The sequence below is a fragment of the Stegodyphus dumicola genome, chromosome 4 (assembly GCF_044657685.1).
Source record: "Stegodyphus dumicola isolate Sdum_Otavi_A_Nest chromosome 4, ASM4465768v1".
NCBI classification, from domain to species: domain Eukaryota; kingdom Metazoa; phylum Arthropoda; class Arachnida; order Araneae; family Eresidae; genus Stegodyphus; species Stegodyphus dumicola.
Genome location: NC_140771.1, coordinates 31,133,912 through 31,152,828, shown reverse-complemented (window position 1 = coordinate 31,152,828; position 18,917 = coordinate 31,133,912). Strand labels below are relative to the sequence as shown.

Here is an 18,917-nt window from a genome sequence, read left to right as displayed (position 1 = left end):
ACTCCTTTAAAGACAACAGTGAAACTTTGGTTCACAAATTTTATTAGTTCTTGAAGTCTAGTCGTCATCTGAAACCTTCATAAACATTTTCCCCATAGGAATTAAAGTAACATGGATGATTCCATTCCTAGACCATAGATTAAATAATCTAAATAATTAAATTTAAGATGACCTGATAAAAGTAAACCTAATATTAAACATATAAAATAGAAGGAAATTTAATCCAATTCTATCACCCGTACGAAGGAGAGCGGGTGGCCTAAATGGAAAGTGGTGAGAAAGCGAAAAGGAAGAAATGGTTATTATTTGGATGGGAAATCCTCTTTCGTAAAAACGTCAGGTAAGTGTTTTTCGATGGTATATTCTTTACCTTTTCTCTGTCTTGTAGTGCCACTTAGGCTCTGCTTGAAATTCATTACGCTTCAGTTTCACTCAAAACTTTTCCATTACGATATGTTCTTGCTTTGTTTTAAAATATTTCTAAGGTGAGACATTGTCTTATAGTTTGCTATTGCTTTATAAGGCTGATGACATTACACGAAATTTTGTATCTTTGTTCATTTCGCAAATGCATGAAGAGCCATTTTGCCCAAATGTCGCGGATCAAAGAACTTTCCCCCATTCCTCTTCTTCTGAAGACATTTCTCCAATAACTGTCTTTTGTTGATTCTTTCTGAAGGTTTTTCAGTTCTTTCTTATTGAACGCATTTTTATGGTCCTTCAGTAACCCACCTCGTCCTTTTAACTATGTCGTAACCTTTTAACTCTCTTGGCGTAGATATATTAACTTGGGCAAATGCCACTAGATGGCTGCACCAGTCAATATACTGGATTTGAAAGTTTCATTTCAGTGGCCTGGTGATAGATCAGGAATTGATGAAAATTAATTTAAATTAAGTAAGTCCATAGTTTTCGCTTAGCTACAGTATCATAGACAGTAAAAATCAACCTTAGTGTCAAAGCCCTCAAAATATCTGTTGCAGCAGAATCTGGCCATAATTTCCTCCAAGATGAATTCATGGTCGCATTTTGCCAGGCTTTGTTAATGAAAGTTACGCAACGCAAAATGTTAAAATCATATTTTTAGTCTCTGAGTGTAAATTCTGTATTAAAGGCTGCCTCAAAAGCACCTTTAAAAATCATCCATTGCCGACTTGCGTATTTGATTACCTCAAGGTACCGTTCGTCATCTGGTACTTTTTTATATTTTTGCTTTTGATTTTAGCGAAGAAAGGTTGTTGGTCTCGAAACGGCATTTTGTCTCAAATCACAAAAAGCATTAAATTAGTTTTCAAATTATTACCACCAAATACTATCGCCCTGTATTAGATTTGTAGAAATTAACTAATGATGAATCTGCATGAATGTATGTATATTTTCCCCCCCTGTCAAAAAGAAGAACGGTACCTAGAGCCATCAAATTTTGAATAAGGTAGACCTCCACTCGAATATGGGCACCTGGAAGCCCGAAATTTGGAGTTTGGAATTTGTTTTATTATCTATTTCATATTTTGTAGCTCTTTAACTAATTTTTAATTTAAAAAAACTCAACAATTTCAAATATCTGAAAATTTCACATTTCTTTCGCTTGTTTGTTATTGTTGTTTAGATAATTTGTTCGTGAACTGATCTGCTTGCAGTGAAAGAAAATCGCGATTCAAGGTTTCGCTATACTTTCATTCGATGCATTTTGCACCTAATATCCAATATCAGATAATAAATAGTTTTTATTATTATTATTATTATTATTATTATTATTATTATTATTAAGGGTAGCATCTAGCCGTTAATTTAAAGTCCTGTTTCATCAAGCAGTTCATAACTTTAGAATTAAATATTTTGTGTCGAGTCATTAACAAGCATTGAATCAAGCCGCCATGTAATGCTGATTGTTTCATTTTATTCCATATTGCATTTTAAATTCTTAATCATTTAACAATAATATGTGTCTACATAAACAAGCAATGTCGTACAGTAAACACTTAAAATACCCTTTTAACGATGCCACTTTTCTCAGGTTTCGTTGCGATTACTACAAATATGATGAGATTCAAAAACTGTTTAGAACTTCTGCACAGTCACTGAAATTCACCGTTAGTTGATTTTTTAATTGGATATAGCAAAGGTCGGCGCGGTTGCACTGATGGTTGGGAAAATTCATAAAACTTTCACAAAAGTTTGGGATTTACACTAACAATTTCGCAACAATATACTTGTGTTGAAGGATTAACATTTATATTTTGGGGCGAGGGTAAGATCTACATTAGCAGCTAAGCAATGATACAAATCAAACTGAATGTAACTAGACAATTATTTTTCGTTAAACATTTTAAACTGAAATTTACATTTATTATTATTATTATTATTATTATTTTATTATTATTATTATATTGAAATTACATTTTGGAAAGATATTCAGTAATGTTCTTTTAGATTTATATTAAGATTGGATTCGAATATAATTGAATGATGTTTTGATGTGGTTTGATTGGATCTGTTTGTACAGTTCACTGTATAAACAGATATTTTTTTCATTAAACAGCACATTTTAAAAAACATTTTCGGTACCGAAAATGTTTTTTAAAACCGAAAATGTTTCTCGCCGTTCACAGGCAATGGAAAACAATATTATTTCGGAAAATGACTTTTCGTCATATTTCAGAAATCGAACAGAACTTAGTGTCATTCAGTTTTCTGGTATGGATTTTGGAATGGTATTACTGCACACTGCATAAAACCCCAAATACATAATTACATGTTAACTGGAGCAAAAGCAAACATGTTTTGGAATGTATAGCGATTTTTAAGTGCCAGCAACATAACAGGAAGGGTCAGTTTGAATTCGAATAGTAGGAAGAAACAAGATTCAGTGCCATTTACTAAAACTAATTAGAAAAAAATTATATAAAAGTGTTTTATTTAGTAATAAGGCAGACAAAATTGTGTGATACTGATAATTTTAAGCATAAAAATGAAATCTGGGCAGGAAATTCTACATTCTTTAAGTAAAATTCCTCTTGCAGGCGGAGGACCCAGAAAAAGACGATGTTACGTATTCTATAGTAGAAGGTAACACCAATGGGGATTTTGCCATTGATGCTAAAAGGTGAGTTATTTTCTTTAAACATTCAAGCTTGTATAAGATAGGAACAGAGGGGAACATCAAAAGAAGAAAACTGAAATCCATAAACTTTAAATTGCAATTTAACAGGTCAAAGAATAAAATATTAGAAAAAATTTGAAATACTGATAATATCCCAGTTTTAAAGAATTCAAAATTTAAAAAAAATTGCAATCTGTTCTTTATGCTCAAATTATAGTGTAACACTTAACATTTCAGAGTTTTAAGCTAAACATTTTCTAACTTATTTACTAAAGAATTACAAAATAATAATTTCATTTTTTGTTATTGATAAAGGATTTTGTTTGGTTCATTAGTGCCAGAACGGACTGTTAAACTAATTTTCCTTTATGTTTCAGTGGTGCAATATCAGTTGCTCGCCGCCTTGACCGTGAAGAAATTTCGGCGTACACATTAATCGTCAAAGCTGCTGACCCAGGCAATCTGGTAAAAAAAAATTAATGTCATTTTAAGTGTTTAATTTGTACATTTTAAAATATTGTAGTGCGAGAAAACTATCTCAAGCTTATTGATCCTTTGTCATTTTCATTCGAACATTTATCAAATGTACTATTCTATTAGGTTAAGCTGTTTTACCGGTAGTCGATTGCACAAAACTGCAATACTGAGATAGTTCATCAAAGATTATGTTTCAGGGCTGAAGAAAGTTTATGTTTTCCTTGTCGGTAATGTGAATGAGATCTAATTCCTGCAGGAAGTTCCCTTTTGAAGATATTCACATCTTGGAAGATAATGCTGTCATGCTTCGCAATGAGTAAGGAATGTAGTGCAATCCAGTCCGTAGGTTTAGTCTATTTGAGTACAAATCTGAGATTGGAAATCACAAAACATTTCTTGCTGTGTTCCAGCAAGAATACAATGATCCAGTTCGTAGGTATCCCAGTTGTAACACCATTTTGTTGTCATTTTGCAGGCATTTGCTTTTCTATGGTGGAAAGTGTTGCACTGTGGTTGCGTGCACACCGTGGAATGCTCAAGTGAGGCCAAGTTATAGAGTACTTGTTTTCTAGTCGTGTATCATAATTTTTTAGTCGTACCCGCATGCTTTGGGCATGGCAGAATGAAACAGCGATGTCTTTCTTATGTCCGGCTGTGCCTCGAATGCAGAAGACAGATTTATTCTCTTCTAATTAAGCTCAATTTTCTTGCGGTAGAACTGTTTTAAAATTTTCATACCGAAAGCTCTGTAAAGATTTTCTTTACTGATCATTGTTAAAATTGTGATAGGCTATCAGAATCATATTGCAGTTGAATGTTTATTAAATAAGTTAGAAGTTACAAAATTATAACACAATAAAAATATTCTATATGGTATTTTAATACTAAATTGATAGTATTGTGGGAACAAAGGCAAGTGAAATCGTTATGTACATCATTTTTCATATTTCAGTGACTAGTTCAGTTAGAGTCGAATAGTATCCAACATAGCATTTGTTTTCTCATTTGCTACTTTTGTATTCATGCCAACGAAACAAACCTGCCATAAAAATTAAATTTTGGTCCCATATCAGCCGCATCCCAGGAAGGTTAGCACCGCTTAATCAGGCAGTTTATATATATATGTATCTTTGAAAATCTACTGAAGATATTTTTATTTATAATATAATAAGCACTGAGAACATGGATGAAATATGTCTTGGTCTAAACCAAACATTGATGACGAACCAGTTTTCTCAGCTAGGACTATCATCAGCAAAGAAAGAGCCCAAAAGGCTAAATTCCGATGAATCTTTACTTTATCATCTTAAATATTAATCTCATTAACAATGATATTTAAGGAAAACTGGGAGAAGGCCATCCGGATTCCCGGTTTCAGCCAAACTTAACTCATTTAACTATCCAATGCCTATCCGAAGATTCCATTGCAAATGAAGATAATTTTACAAATATACGAAACTATACGCCTAATCTTACGAGAAGTAAATATCACACCTCTTGAAAGCATGTACTAATTTGTACCATCTATGTAGCTAGTAACAAAGGAGCACTGGAATGCTGCATTATTGAATTAGCCTTTCATTCATCCTTTTTGATTTCTGTAAACGGCCTCCATTCCCGAATGGAGTTTTTAATGTTACGATTTATCAAAAGCCATTAAGCTAGAGTTTATTGTTTAATAAATTTAATATTCATCGCAGCTGTCATGTTGGTAATTATTTCTGTTGTTATTTTACCTTGCTCACCACTGTTTTATAAAACTATTTTATGAACTTATTAAAAATGAGTGCTTTTAATGTTGGTTCATAGTATGCTACTGACTAAAATTGAAATGCTGCAAAATGATGACTTACTTGTAGTAAGTTCCATTTCATTGCTAATTCTTTATTTTTTCTTTCTCCAACAAATTAATTTTGAGCTTATGCACTTTCACCGTTTTAGTTTACAACCACCAGCGTGGATATAAGGATTACTGATATCAACGACCAAAATCCTGTTTTCTTGCAACCTGAATATACCTTCCGCGTTGAGGAAGGTTTAGCAGATGCATACGTTGGTACAGTACAGGTATGTTTCTTTCTTTGAAATACTGATCATATGCAGAAAATTTTTATCATAATGGTCCTTATAACAGAATGCAAATATATTGTAAAGCTATCTTAGCCACGATTAGTTTCTAAACACATGGAGAGGGGGCAAAAAAAAAAAAAAAAAAAAAAAAAAATCCTTAGTTTCAAAGCAACAAATAAAATTGTTGGTTATTTCCCCACCTCAAAGAGCTTAGTTATTTTAATCCGTTTGCATATAATTCGAAGTGTCGATGCATTTCTTCAGATGATATATTTAGTGTATATAATATGTATTGTATATAACATATATTATATATAAGCATATTAACAAGGTAAAACCTCTCTAAAAATCAGGCATCTCTCTAGTTAGAGCTTCATTGCATTTTTCAGATATATGTGACAAAAACATGCGTGTCACTTTCCAGAAAAGACAGATAATTTCTGGCTTTACTGAAAAGTCAAGGTCTTAAAAAAATGTAGCTAAAAGAATTGGCATAACACATCAGAGTAATCCATGAAAAGCCGGATTCATCGATTATGAATAAAAGCGTTTAAGAACTAAATAGTCACTAGTGTATGAATTATTTTTATGAAATTAAATGAATTTTTAAATTTCTCAGATAAGTTTTACTTAAAAAAATATTTGATATAAGAAATGTAGAACGACATACCCTTCGAAAATATTTGGGTGATAAACACACGAAACATTTCGGCAAATCGGTATCAGTTTAGATTCCATAAAATGTATTTGTGACACTGCAGTCCACCGAGAATATAGGATATTTAGGGTAGTAATTTTATTAATGCCTAAAACCCGCTGTTAGTTTCGCGAATTTAAGAAGGTTCCCTGAGATTTCACAAAAGTTACAAAATTCTGGACATATGAAATATACAGATACGGATAAAACAGTTCCGATGTTGAAAGTTCTTTTTCTGTTAAGCTTAAATTCTTGCTGTTTAAAGAAGTAAATATCTTTATATGTTTATTATAAAGTTTATCAAAACACCTTCTTCTTAACAAGAAATCTTGACCTCAAGTAACAGCGTTTAATTACATTGTTCGGACGTGACTGGTTAACGAATATAAATCCTTTTCTCTACATTAAGCCAAAAACACGGATCTTCATATTTACTCTTTATATATACTATACATGCATTTTCTTCGTCATTTTCGATATTTTACTTAATGCTAAAATTAGCAAATATGTAATCTGGGGCGTGAATACATGAGATTTATCGCGTAAAAGACTTATTTCAATTTTTTTTTTTCAATCCTAAGTGCATTTAGGTATGTTTTTGCGACATTATATTAAGTAGATTCAGATATTAAGAGTCGTTTTTAAGAAGTGTTATGTAGATTCGTGGTCTGGGAGTGACGCCAGGGAAATATAAATTTAAAATTTAAAAAAGAAGTATAATATGATCCGGTTATTTGTGTTACTGCTTTCTTATACGAAAGAGATTTTTTTCTTGAAATTTTAGATTAAATTTTTTGCCCCGAAACTGTTAATCCAAGGTGGAAAATATTTCGAAATTCACTTTTCTCCCTGCAGTATCCCTCTGAACTTTATTTTATTTCACCTCGATAAAATTACTATCCTAATAATATCATATTTCGACTCAAGGTAAAAGATCATCAGAATGTTTGGTAATTCCGCTTCTGCTAGTTTAGCAGCTTGAAGGTGATTTTTCTGTTATAGGGCGAATTTTATTCCTATAATTAATTCATTAACGAACTTTGCATCTTGAAGTTATCTCTTGAATACCGATTTTGTTCACAATATTTAAACTTGATGACAAGAGATCGCTTATTACCGTAATAAAATATCCATTTACCTCTGAAAAGTGGAATGAAGGGGAAAAACATTAGTTTGAGAAAGCTAAAGATGATTATCTACCACACTCGTTGATTCGAAATTATTTTTCATCACCATTTCTATGAACTAGTGTTTTGAATTGTATTTCGTTTAACAGAAGTTTTCTGATTTCATATTAAAAATTCCGAAGCAAAAACTTTGAATTAAAAAATAATAATATGCTTTACATGTGTTATCTGTTATTTAAAATTAAGCAAGGCTGAACTTTGATTAATTTTACAAAACTGTGAGCATTTCATAAGTAACTGAAATAGATCTTCCTTTAAAAAAAAATCAAAAATATTCTTTCACATCTATAGAAATCTTCCAATTTATTAATGATTTCAAATTCAATTTTCCCCTCCTCCTGAAATTTAAAAAAGTCTGATTTATAATTTTGAATTACTTTGCATTAAGTTACATGATAATGCAATAGATTGCCGTTAGAACCACTAATTGCATTTTCATTTCTTATACTTTTATTTCTTCTACTGAAACACTGCATTTCTGGCTAGAAGAAACAGCTTCAGGCTGGTCATTTTCAATAAAAGTGACGCGAATTGAAAGTAGAAGTTTGCTTACTTTCAAAGTTCAGTCTGTACATTCGTTTTCCCGTCTGTCTGTATAATTATGACTTTAAAATAAATATTTTTGAACTTCTGACTAACCTGATTATATCATTACTACTGGTTTAGAAAAATTCTTAAAATACACTGCAGAAAGTTAAGAAAAGATAAAAATTGATGACACTTCAGCACAAAGCAAATGGTAAAATATTAGGAGAAAAGAAATACATCTTAATTCATAAAGCAAAATTTTGTGAATTTGCGAAAAATCTGAAAACAAAATACTCTTTCGACGTTGAAAACATACGGTTCGTTACGTGATGCCACCATTTATTTAAGAAATTCATAAACGCATGGTTTCGAAAGTTAATGTGGGGACAAATTTCTTGAATATAACTGCCACTGCCTTGCGGGTGGACAGCTCTGAGTGTATTGTGATGCAGCGAAATATAAAATCTTTATTTTATATTTCAAATTAACTGCTTAACATACAGAGATATTTCAAATTAACAAGGCATTTTATACTAATTTAAATCCTTATTTTATTTTTGAACAATATATCAAATTAACAGAAATTTAAATGCCTTTAATTTATACCACAACTGTTAATTTGCATGAAAATTTTTAATGTAAAATTGTATTTGTAAATTAATAAGAGATTTTTCTAGTGAACTAGCACAGAATCGTTTGGTTTTTGCTTTCTTAATTCTTTTACAATAGTCTTTTCAGCTCCGCTTTTTGTTTAAATTTCAAAACAGCTTCAGAAATATTTTGATTGTTAACCAAATAGTTCTTATTTATTATAAATTATACCTGAGGATTTGAAACAAAGGTGAATATTTTTATTTCAGGCAAGAGATGAAGATATCTCCATGAATGGGCATATCACTTATTCTTTGTCAGGATCCAGGTATGACTTCCATTTATAATAATTACATTGAAATTTATAAATATATAATGCGGTGCATAAAATAATTGCTACGAGATATGCTGTACTTTTGACAAAATTCGTACTTTTACTTGCTACGCAAAAAACACAGCTTGTAATTTGGGGGTAATATTTAAAACCTTATTTCGAAAAGGATGCCTGTCATCAATTCTACATAACTTTAAAATAATGGTAATAATAATAATAACAGTCATTATAATAACCGCTGTAAAAATCCTAAATTATTCTTGAATGCTTTATAAAATTTATTTTTTAAATTTCAAAATCTTAAAATAAGCAAAATCAATATTTTCTTTTTTAAGTATCAATGTAGCTTTTGTATGTTGGTTACAATAATTTGACGCTTGAAACAATTTTAACTTTAACAATTATTAATTGCTTACTAGTTCAAGAATATATCCCTCAGAATTTCAATAAAATATAAAACACAAAATCTGTATCTAAAATGAGGTGTTAAAATAGCAATGCCCAATGATAAGAAGATTGAGCTTGCTCCTCAACTTTTTCGTCATGAATTCATTACCAGGGGAAGACTTGGGCGCTTATTTAAAAAAAAAAAAAGAAAAGACCTTTTTTATTCAAGAAGTAGTTATGTATTTATTTCTTTCAAGCACTTGCTTTTGAAACTTCCAACAAATATTTTCTAGGAGTGTCAGTACTTTTTGTCTAGAACAAAAAATCCGCTTACTGAAACCGATAAATATTTATTTCGTGGTGTTTAAAAAATAATGACTTTCAAGATTTGTAATTTCTAAATTAAATAATAAAAATTATAAAAAAATTATATTTATAAAATTAAAAATTTCATAAAAAAATCTGAAAGCTTTCAGATTTTATATTATTCCCAAACGAGCTTTTTTTCATTTGCAGACACATGCACATTCGAGAGCATTTAGGCTAAAGCGGCATTGGACTAAAAATATTTAAAAACAGCATATCTTTAGAATTTCTGATAGATAGTCTCGCTCGCTGCAGACAAAATGTGTTTTTTTTCCACAGTGTTGCCGCTGCTCTCTTTGAAATTGTTGAGTTTTTAATCAAAAATTCGTTAAAGTTTTACAAAATATTAAATAGGCAGTGAAGCAAATTCCAAATTTTACATATTCTGGTGGAGGACTATGTTATTCAGAATCTGTTGACTCTAGATACCGTTGTTTTTTCACAATGCTAGAAACATACATACATTCATGCAGATTCTTTATTATTTTGTTTCCTTAAATGTAACACAGAGCAAAAATATTTGGTGGCAATAATTTGAAAAGTGATTCGTACATTTAAAAATCCAGATCTCAAGACTAAGAAAATATGCAACTTTATTTCAGCTTGAAGCAATAATAATTCTTAGAAATGAAGACAAACAGCTAAAAATAACTCATGAAAAGGAAAGTGGTTTTCCACAATGCAAGATGAATATCGCGCTAAGGAAATGAACGATATTAAATTTCGTCTGAAGCATATAGAAATATATTATTATTATACCTGTGTTGCAATATTTGGCATCGAAAAATCCGTTTTTGCCTTTTGAAATTAAGATATCCATTTTATGTCTATATTAAAGAGCTCAAATGTAACTTTCTTGCAAAAGAGTGAGTAAATCTTCACTTAAATTGCTACTTCGCTGTTAACTGTTACCTGCCAATATATTGTCCTAAGACTTTTCTTTTCTACGAAACCTGCAGCAATTTTACAAATTATTCTATATGCTTCTAGAAAGGTCAAATTTTATATTTTTATAATGTTCTTTTTTTAAGGCTAAGATTGGGTGGAGAGGGCTTACTTCTTATATTTCTACATTCTCTTCAAGTCATTTACGGCGAACATAAATATTTTTTTTTTTTTTTTTTTTTTTTGTCACCCTATTTTTGCACAAACTTCTCGGGATAGTGTTTGTTCGTCACGTATTAACGCGTGGTTTCTAGATTTCCCAAAACTTTTCGAGCAATGAAAGTTCGCGAGACCGAAAAATGCACGCTGGGGATATGATGTTAGCAAAACTGTCAACAAAGTGTTAGAATAAGAATTGGCAATTGCTACGATGGAAATCACTTCACTGCAAGCGGAATTCATCTGAACACATACTAGATAAGCTGCAGAGACTGACAATCTGATTGATGTGATTTTGAATACTGTTGCAAAACACTACCGACCTGATAATAAAAAAATGCCTGTTTAATTGTTCTCTTGCCTTGGAAATGTATTTCATCCCCCAAAGCGCCATCTGATGATTGGCAGTGTCTCGGTGGATGACAATTACCTCGAAAAATATCAGAGAAGAGAAAAAGCGTGAAGCTTACAGTTTTTGTATCTCAAATCGTTTTTAAACTTTTGAAGATTCAGATATCCCATCTCTAAATTAATCATTAATTTCCTCATATCTCTAGCGTGGAATCTGCGATCTGAGGCCAACCACAAAGCAAGATCATTCTGTTAATAGAGATAAGTGATTTCGGTAAGATCAATCATTTACTATGATTTTGTAGTTTAGGTTACAATTTAAGAAAAGGCCGAATTAAATTTTATTCTTCACGTAACTGAAATTTACATAAACGTCTGGATTGTATGAATTATTTTGGAAGCTAAGGAAAAATAAAATAGGGTGAGCGCTGGTAATTTGACCCAGGTTCAAATCCTGAATAATAAGCTGGCTGTAAGAGGTTTTCCCCATTCTTAACATGAATACCAACCAGTTTCCTTAATAAAAGACCTTAATGAAGCCATTTCTATTCTTACACAAATAGTCCTTATATGTTTTGTCGTAATCTAAATCCTAATAGCAATGAATTTCTCTTTTAGTGATTTCTACATGGACGCGGAGTCAGGTGAAATTCGTACTTCTCGTGCCCTGGATTTTGAGTCGCACCACGTGTACAAATTATTAGTAACAGCTCGAGACAGTGCTCCGGACTCGAGGTATGGCACGGCCTCTGTGACAGTGTTGGTAAACGACGTGCAAGACGAGAAGCCGGTGTTCGAGAAGAACACCTACGAAGGCAGCGTGCCTGAGAATAAAGCCAACTACGAAATCCTACAAGTCAAGGTAGGTAACAAAACTTGATATCTGTACAGAATATACTTCTATTTGCATCTTTTTATATTAAGATTTCTATAGCAAATAAACACGCTTTACGGGATATTTCCTTTCTTTATATTTCCCCACCAGCAGCAGAGCGGTCTCTGAACATTGGTAATTCGGTCCGAGGCACGAATCCCGCGAACGGGCTGGCGCCATAGGCGTTTTCGTGGTTTCCCCCATGTGTAACGTGTATACGAGCCAGCGTTCCAAGAAGGCATCCCCTCCCTTAAGCAGATAACCTTTGAGACTTTGCTGTAAAAATATAAACCAAACCTTTCTTGATCTTTCTCCCTGCGTAAATGATTTTCATAACTATGAAGGAAAACTAAATCATGACAGTTTAAAAGTTCCTCGACCTAGTTAAAATTTGCCAACAGTGGTTTTGTATGATGACTATGATCTGTACTACCTATCATTATGCCATTGATAATCGTTCAGGTTCTAGCTCATTGATCGCCAAGCTGAATAATGGCCTTGAATGAATATCACTATGAACTGTCCGGAAATTACATGTATCTGGAATTCCTCATTTCCCCAGCATTTCCGGATAATCGAGATTTTACTGTACATACAAGAGTTGCATCGGTTGCGATCCTCATTTTCATTTATGTGAAGCATAAAAACTTATAAATGTCTGCTTTAAGTTAGGATACTATCTGTTACGTATGTAATTTTGCCACAAAATTTATGTTGGAAATGTTTAATGAGGATTATTGTGTTCCTATATTTATAAGGAATAAAATATCTCATTTTTGAACTCTTTCAGAATTCTTATGTTAAATGACACGATAATGGTGGTTCATTTATTGTTATTGCCTCTTAGAAAGTTTTTTACAGCAATCATAATTGACTTATTTAAAGATGAGTATATTATTAGAGAAAGTTTTAATATTGATGGTGCTTTGTGATCTAATTAAAAGCAGAATCTTCAAAATTTTAATATAATTTCTCTTCCTCTCTTTATTTGGTAGTTCGAAAAGAAGGCTGGAATTTTTATCAGTGTATTTTATTTGTATCTGTGCTAGAGTATTTTATTTCCCTTTTGAAACAAAATAGAACTTTTTATCCAACCTTACTTGGAGAAGAAAACATAATTAGTCTTAACGTTCTCTCTTCGAAATTACTCCATTCTCTAATATTTTAAAACTCTTGTATCTAATACGTCTGTTAATTTGCTTGTGTACGGTTATGTTTGACTTTCTTTTAAAAGCAGGCTCATTAAAATTGGTTTCGAGTAAGGGCATTCTCTCTCAATGAGGCCTTGCCATTTCATATTGAGGAGCATTAGTCCAAAGTATGTTCAACTAATATGATGTCTAAATCTTTTGAATATAGCACTTTTATTTTTTTTTCAAAAAATATTTATAAATTGTTTTATATCTTTTACAGGCCAGAGACCCTGATTCTGTGAGCAGCGTTACTTATGTGATTAAAGAGGGCGACCAGACACTGTTCGCCGTTGACTCCAGCACGGGCATGATCCGAACACTGGCCCCACTGGATTACGAAAGAACGACTTCTTACAGTCTAGTTGTGGGAACCCTAGAAAATGAAGGACCAGATCCCAGAGCTGTGGCCACCATCATCATCAATGTAGAGGTAGGTGAAAATGACTGTAGAAAGGGTATTGGATAAAGGATGATGCATTATTCTTGTTCAGCACAGAAGTTGATTTCACTGTTTCAGGTAACTTAAAAAAAAAAAAAAAAGATCTTATAAAAAAAGTAATTTGTGGAAACAAATGTTCTGTGAAATTCGTATTTGGATTATTAATGAATTCAGTTTTGATGATGTTTGAATTTCAGGGGCTATGTTCAGCGATTAAAACTTCAAAATGTCATTTGTATTCGCTTCTACTTGTTGAATCTGTTGTAACCCAATCAAAGTTAAGTCGATCACCAACGCATTTTAAAAATTAACTTCTGCAGCCCAGATTTAGGAAGTTTTTTTTTTATATTTGTCAGAAATGCATTATTAAAAATAGACATGTTATCAACTGATTATAATCTTATTCGAATGTCAAAGGTTCTAATAACAATTATTTTTAATGCTAATTAACAGTTAAGTTTAAGCATTGTTATACTTTTTCTTTCGCTCATCCATATATATTCGCTCATACCCAAAGTTTATACAAATTAAGAGCATGTGTAAAAGAGTTTAAAAAGCTCGCGATTGCAACTAATACCTACTTTAGTGAACATTCGCTGTACTTTCCAGAAAATTTACCTTCAGCCTGTACCTGCTGAAAGCTACAGCGTTTACCGTTTGCAATTTGGTTTATTTTAAGTACTTAGCAGAGAAGGACTGCCTGTAATGCATGAGAGAAATTTGTTATTGTTACTTTTCATACTCAATATTAGGCCAGTTAAACTATCCTTATTGTTTATAAGGCTTTTTTGTGTTGTACACTCTACCTGTAACACACCAGAAGTGATTAAATAAAGCGTGATTCAATTTTAAACTGTCAATGTGTGCAAGCTGATTTTAATTAGAGTAGCAGTTCGCCATTATCAAAGAAATAGCTATGCATAAAGTGCCAATAAGTGGGCATACTTAAAAGATTAGTTGAATAACAAAGTTATAAATTTGCGCATTTATTTATAATTTTATAAGATAAAATTTATTTCTAATTTATAACTTTGCTAACTATTGATATTTATTTGTAATTTATAACTTTGCTAACTGGTGATATTTATTTGTAATTTTTAAATTTTATAAGATATTTTCCCCCCTCCTTCGCGCATGCTCTCGTGGTGTAATCGGAAGCATGCTTGACAAGTATTCAGGAGGTCAGGAGTTCGAATCCAGGCTAGGCATTGCACATTGTACATGTTCTTGCATCAATTAACTTAATGATTCGACATTGGCGCCAGAACTGAAAAGCTGGTGGATAATAATTCGTCACCACCAAGATTTGGCAGTTGGGTCCCCGCATCCCCAGTCGCCCTTTAAAATGGGGAGTATATAACGTATCTTTTCCCTCTTTTCCGTATGCCTTCGTGGTGTAAAAGGACACCACGGACTCCTGTTGTAACAGTAGATCTATTATTCGGTAGATAAGTTCAGAGCTTGCAGCCGCCTTTGGAATTGTTGTATCACGGAAAAGTATATATCAAAGGCTTAAAGATAAAGGCTTTTGTGCAAGAAACCCGAAGATATGTGCTTCACTATCCTAACAAAAGAGGGATCGCTTTAATTGGTGCAAAAAATATCAGAACTGGAATGAACACCAATGGTTAGATTTTCTTTTTACTGATGATTCAAGGTTTATTTTAACATCTGATTCTAAACATGGGATGGAATCAGAAAAACGAATTATTTCTTCTAACATTATAAAACGGAAGCGTTTCGGTGCTGTAAATGTAATGATATAAGGATGGATGGACGTACGTCCCCTACACATTTTTAACAGCGGATCTATGACCGGCTAGAGATAACGGGGTCCTAGAACCTTATATAAGACTTTCAGATGTGTATATGTATCCGACATTTTATTTATGGACGACAGTGCTTGTCCAAAGGAACAAACATTGTTGTTGAATTCCTTGAACATCGAACGAATGCCTAGACTAGCAAAATCTGCTGATCTTAATCCAACTTATGGGACTACCTTGGAAAAGAAGTTGCCTGAAGGCCTCCTTCTCCTAGAAATGTAAATGCCCTGAATACCGCACCGTTGAAGAAGCGGGACTTTATTCCGCTGTACAGTACTTATCAAGGTGGTGTGATGGTGGTGTATTTAATTATGGCAAAGCACACTAGGGCTATCTGCCTAAGAGGAGGGATGCCTTTCGTGGAGGACTTTCTAAGGGAAACTGGCTCGTATACACGTTACACATGGGGAAAACCACGAAAACACCCATGCAGCCAGCCCGTTCGCGGGATTCGAACCTCAGGCCGAACTACCAGTGTTCAGCGACTTTACCGCTCGGCCCTTGGTGGGCACTTATCAAGGAACTGAACCTTTTCCTTGAAATATCATGGTTTTCCTTTAGTTCTGAAACGATAACTTTACTCCTCGAAAACGTACAGTACTTATCAAGGAACTGAACCTTTTTCTTGAAATATCATGGTTTTCCTTTAGTTCTGAAACGATAACTTTACTCCTCGAAAACGTACAGTACTTATCAAGGAACTGAACCTTTTTCTTGAAATATCATGGTTTTCCTTTAGTTCTGAAACGATGAAGAAGTTCCGCTGAAGAAGCGGAACTTTACTCCTCGAAAACATGTACAGTACTTATCAAGGAACTGAACCTTTTTCTTGAAATATCATGGTTTTCCTTTAGTTCTGAAACGATGAAGAAGTTCCGCTGAAGAAGCGGAACTTTATTCCTCGAAAACATGTACAGTACTTATCAAGGAACTGAACCTTTTTCTTGAAATATCGTGGTTTTCCTTTAGTTCTGAAACGATGCCCAGCAGAACTAAAGAATTATTTTAATAGTATGAAGAAGCTGAAGAATTATTTCAGTAGTAGTATATGTATTACAGTTAATTATATGGTTCATCTTTACGTTTGTTTACGTTTCACGTACTCCCCATAAGCTCATATGAAGTCGTCAAGAGTGTGTACAAATACGTTGAGGAAATTATAATTTTTTATAATAAACTTTTGTTTGTTTTATAGCAACATATGATGAATTAGAAGAGTATTCTCTTGCATTTTATGAATTTATAGTTGCACTTAATTCTGATATTTGTGCACTACATATTTTATCTGTTAATTAGTTTTGAAAATGCTCTATATTTCCAAATGTTTTACCAATAGAGGAGGGAGAAAGAATTCCGCTTGCAAGTAAAACGCGCAATTTGAACTAAAGTATTTTTAGAACGCATTATTATATTCTTGATTATTTTATTTGCTTGATAGTTATGTTAAACTCGCATACATATAAACAGTCAGTGATTTCTGTTGCAGGATCAAAACGATGTGGCTCCTGTCTTCACCAGCATTCCTCTACCTATTCGACTGCAAGATACAGTACCTTTAGGTACTGTTGTGACGACGGTTGTGGCTTCGGATGGAGATGGAACGGTCAGTATGAACTTTAATGTTAATTCCATTGAAAAGGACAACAATAGTTAAGACAGAAATTTTATCTTGTCAGGAATTTTCGTTACTATTTTTCAAAGAGTTTTTGAGGAATGCTCCGAGATTTAGTGAATATTAAATTGTGCCGTAAACTTCTAAATCAACCAATTTAAGTTTTTCACTTATTTTTTAGTCGCCATGATAAGCAAATCGAACTGTTTTCTTTATTGAAAAAAATAATGCTGTCATTTTGCTTCTTAAAATGCGTGAAATTTTGTGCATTGAAAAGATTTGAAAGAATCTCGTGACAATGAAGCATTTCTGGATTTTTCGAGTTCGGAAAATGGTCGTTTTCCAAAGCAATATGAAACTGCCATGCGTTGCCTAAGAGTGCCTTCAAACTGCTATCCATATTCAACGATTTTTTCTAAGTTTGTAATGTTGCATAATATTCTTCTTTATCATACTTTGCATTAAAAGAACACCCATGCATGTAAAATATAATATGTCAAATCATTCGGTTAAATAGGAATCTTGATATCGTCTAAAGTTTTTTTAAAGTGCCAGTCTTCTATGAATAGAAGTATTAACTTACATAATCTAATTTTTTCTATTTATGAAGTTTATACAGATAATGTTTATTATTATTAGTTATCTGTATTATTACTTCATACCTATTTTTCCTTTTGGAAGTATTAGTAAGAATGCTTGGCACCAAAAATAACTGAATTAAGCAGAAGAGTTTTCAATCCATTTCATACAATATTATTTCATTGTATTTTATCTAGCATTCTTTGTTGAGATTCTATGAAATTTCAGCCTTCATTCCGTACCTACATATTATTTTAACAGTTTGTTATTGCCAAATTGAAAGTGTTAACTCTGATAATGCTTGCAGGCACCTGGAAATGATATCCGGTACGAAGTGAGCGGTAAAGAGAAAGCACCGACGTATTTTCTTGTTGATCCGGAGTCTGGTCTCATCTCGGTCAAAGATGATTTGAGAAAAGAACCGGATTCTGAATACAGAGTAAGTTTTGGTTTCATTGTCATTCATATTCCTTAGAAATCAACTAACTGTAAAATCTATTAATTTCTTACAAGTATTTTAAGGAAGTATTTACTGTCATTTTTTGAGTATAGTATATTAGAAAACAAAAACAGTATTATTTAACTGTAGTCGTTTTCACAATTTGCAAAATTCAGATATTTTAGTGTTAATTATGAAGACTGTGTACTTATAAGTTACAGTTGAATGTGAAGAATCTTAAGAACTGGTAAGGGAATAATCGCTTGAGTTCATGAGACAGTAAATAAAACTTGAAAACGGTTAAAAACCCTTTATTATTCCAATAAGGTTTAACAAAACTCCGTCTTGGAGTTTTACAATACAGTCGTTGAGGAATTAAAACATTATTTTGCTTTATAACGTTGTTGACACAATAAAGGTTGACAGCTTCAAATGTTTTGCTAAGGCCGATAGCATACTAATTGGCCGATATGCAGCAGGGTCGGTTTAGTCTTTCACAGGCTTCAGAACTGAAGAAATGATAATCGTTGTCTTCCACTTAATCGAGAAGTTAATCATAATGTTGATGATTTTCATAAATTTGCATAACATATTGTTGCTTATCTCTTTGCTAATCTTGTTACTAATCCTGTCGAATCCTGGGTGTTTCCTATTTTTTCCTCTTTTCGATATACCTAATTGCCTGCAAAGACATAATTAAGGGTATGTTATTCGTGTGTATTCTTGAAACGAATTGTGTACTGAATGATGAAACTATGTG

General features: G+C 32.5%; 1 protein-coding gene across 3 annotated transcripts in view; it reads left to right on the top strand.

Moving 5' to 3' along the window:
• Cad99C (cadherin 99C) overlaps positions 1-18,917 on the top strand; it is a 212,840-nt gene that overhangs the window by 160,356 nt on the left and 33,567 nt on the right. For all 3 annotated transcript variants that reach the window (XM_035351134.2, XM_035351133.2, XM_085814676.1), the window contains 8 exons: positions 3,024-3,106; positions 3,481-3,568; positions 5,522-5,647; positions 8,923-8,981; positions 11,814-12,057; positions 13,483-13,692; positions 17,014-17,130; positions 18,026-18,157. In XM_035351134.2, coding sequence (XP_035207025.1) covers positions 3,024-3,106; positions 3,481-3,568; positions 5,522-5,647; positions 8,923-8,981; positions 11,814-12,057; positions 13,483-13,692; positions 17,014-17,130; positions 18,026-18,157 — 1,059 coding nt within the window. The remainder of the gene's footprint in view (positions 1-3,023; positions 3,107-3,480; positions 3,569-5,521; positions 5,648-8,922; positions 8,982-11,813; positions 12,058-13,482; positions 13,693-17,013; positions 17,131-18,025; positions 18,158-18,917) is intronic.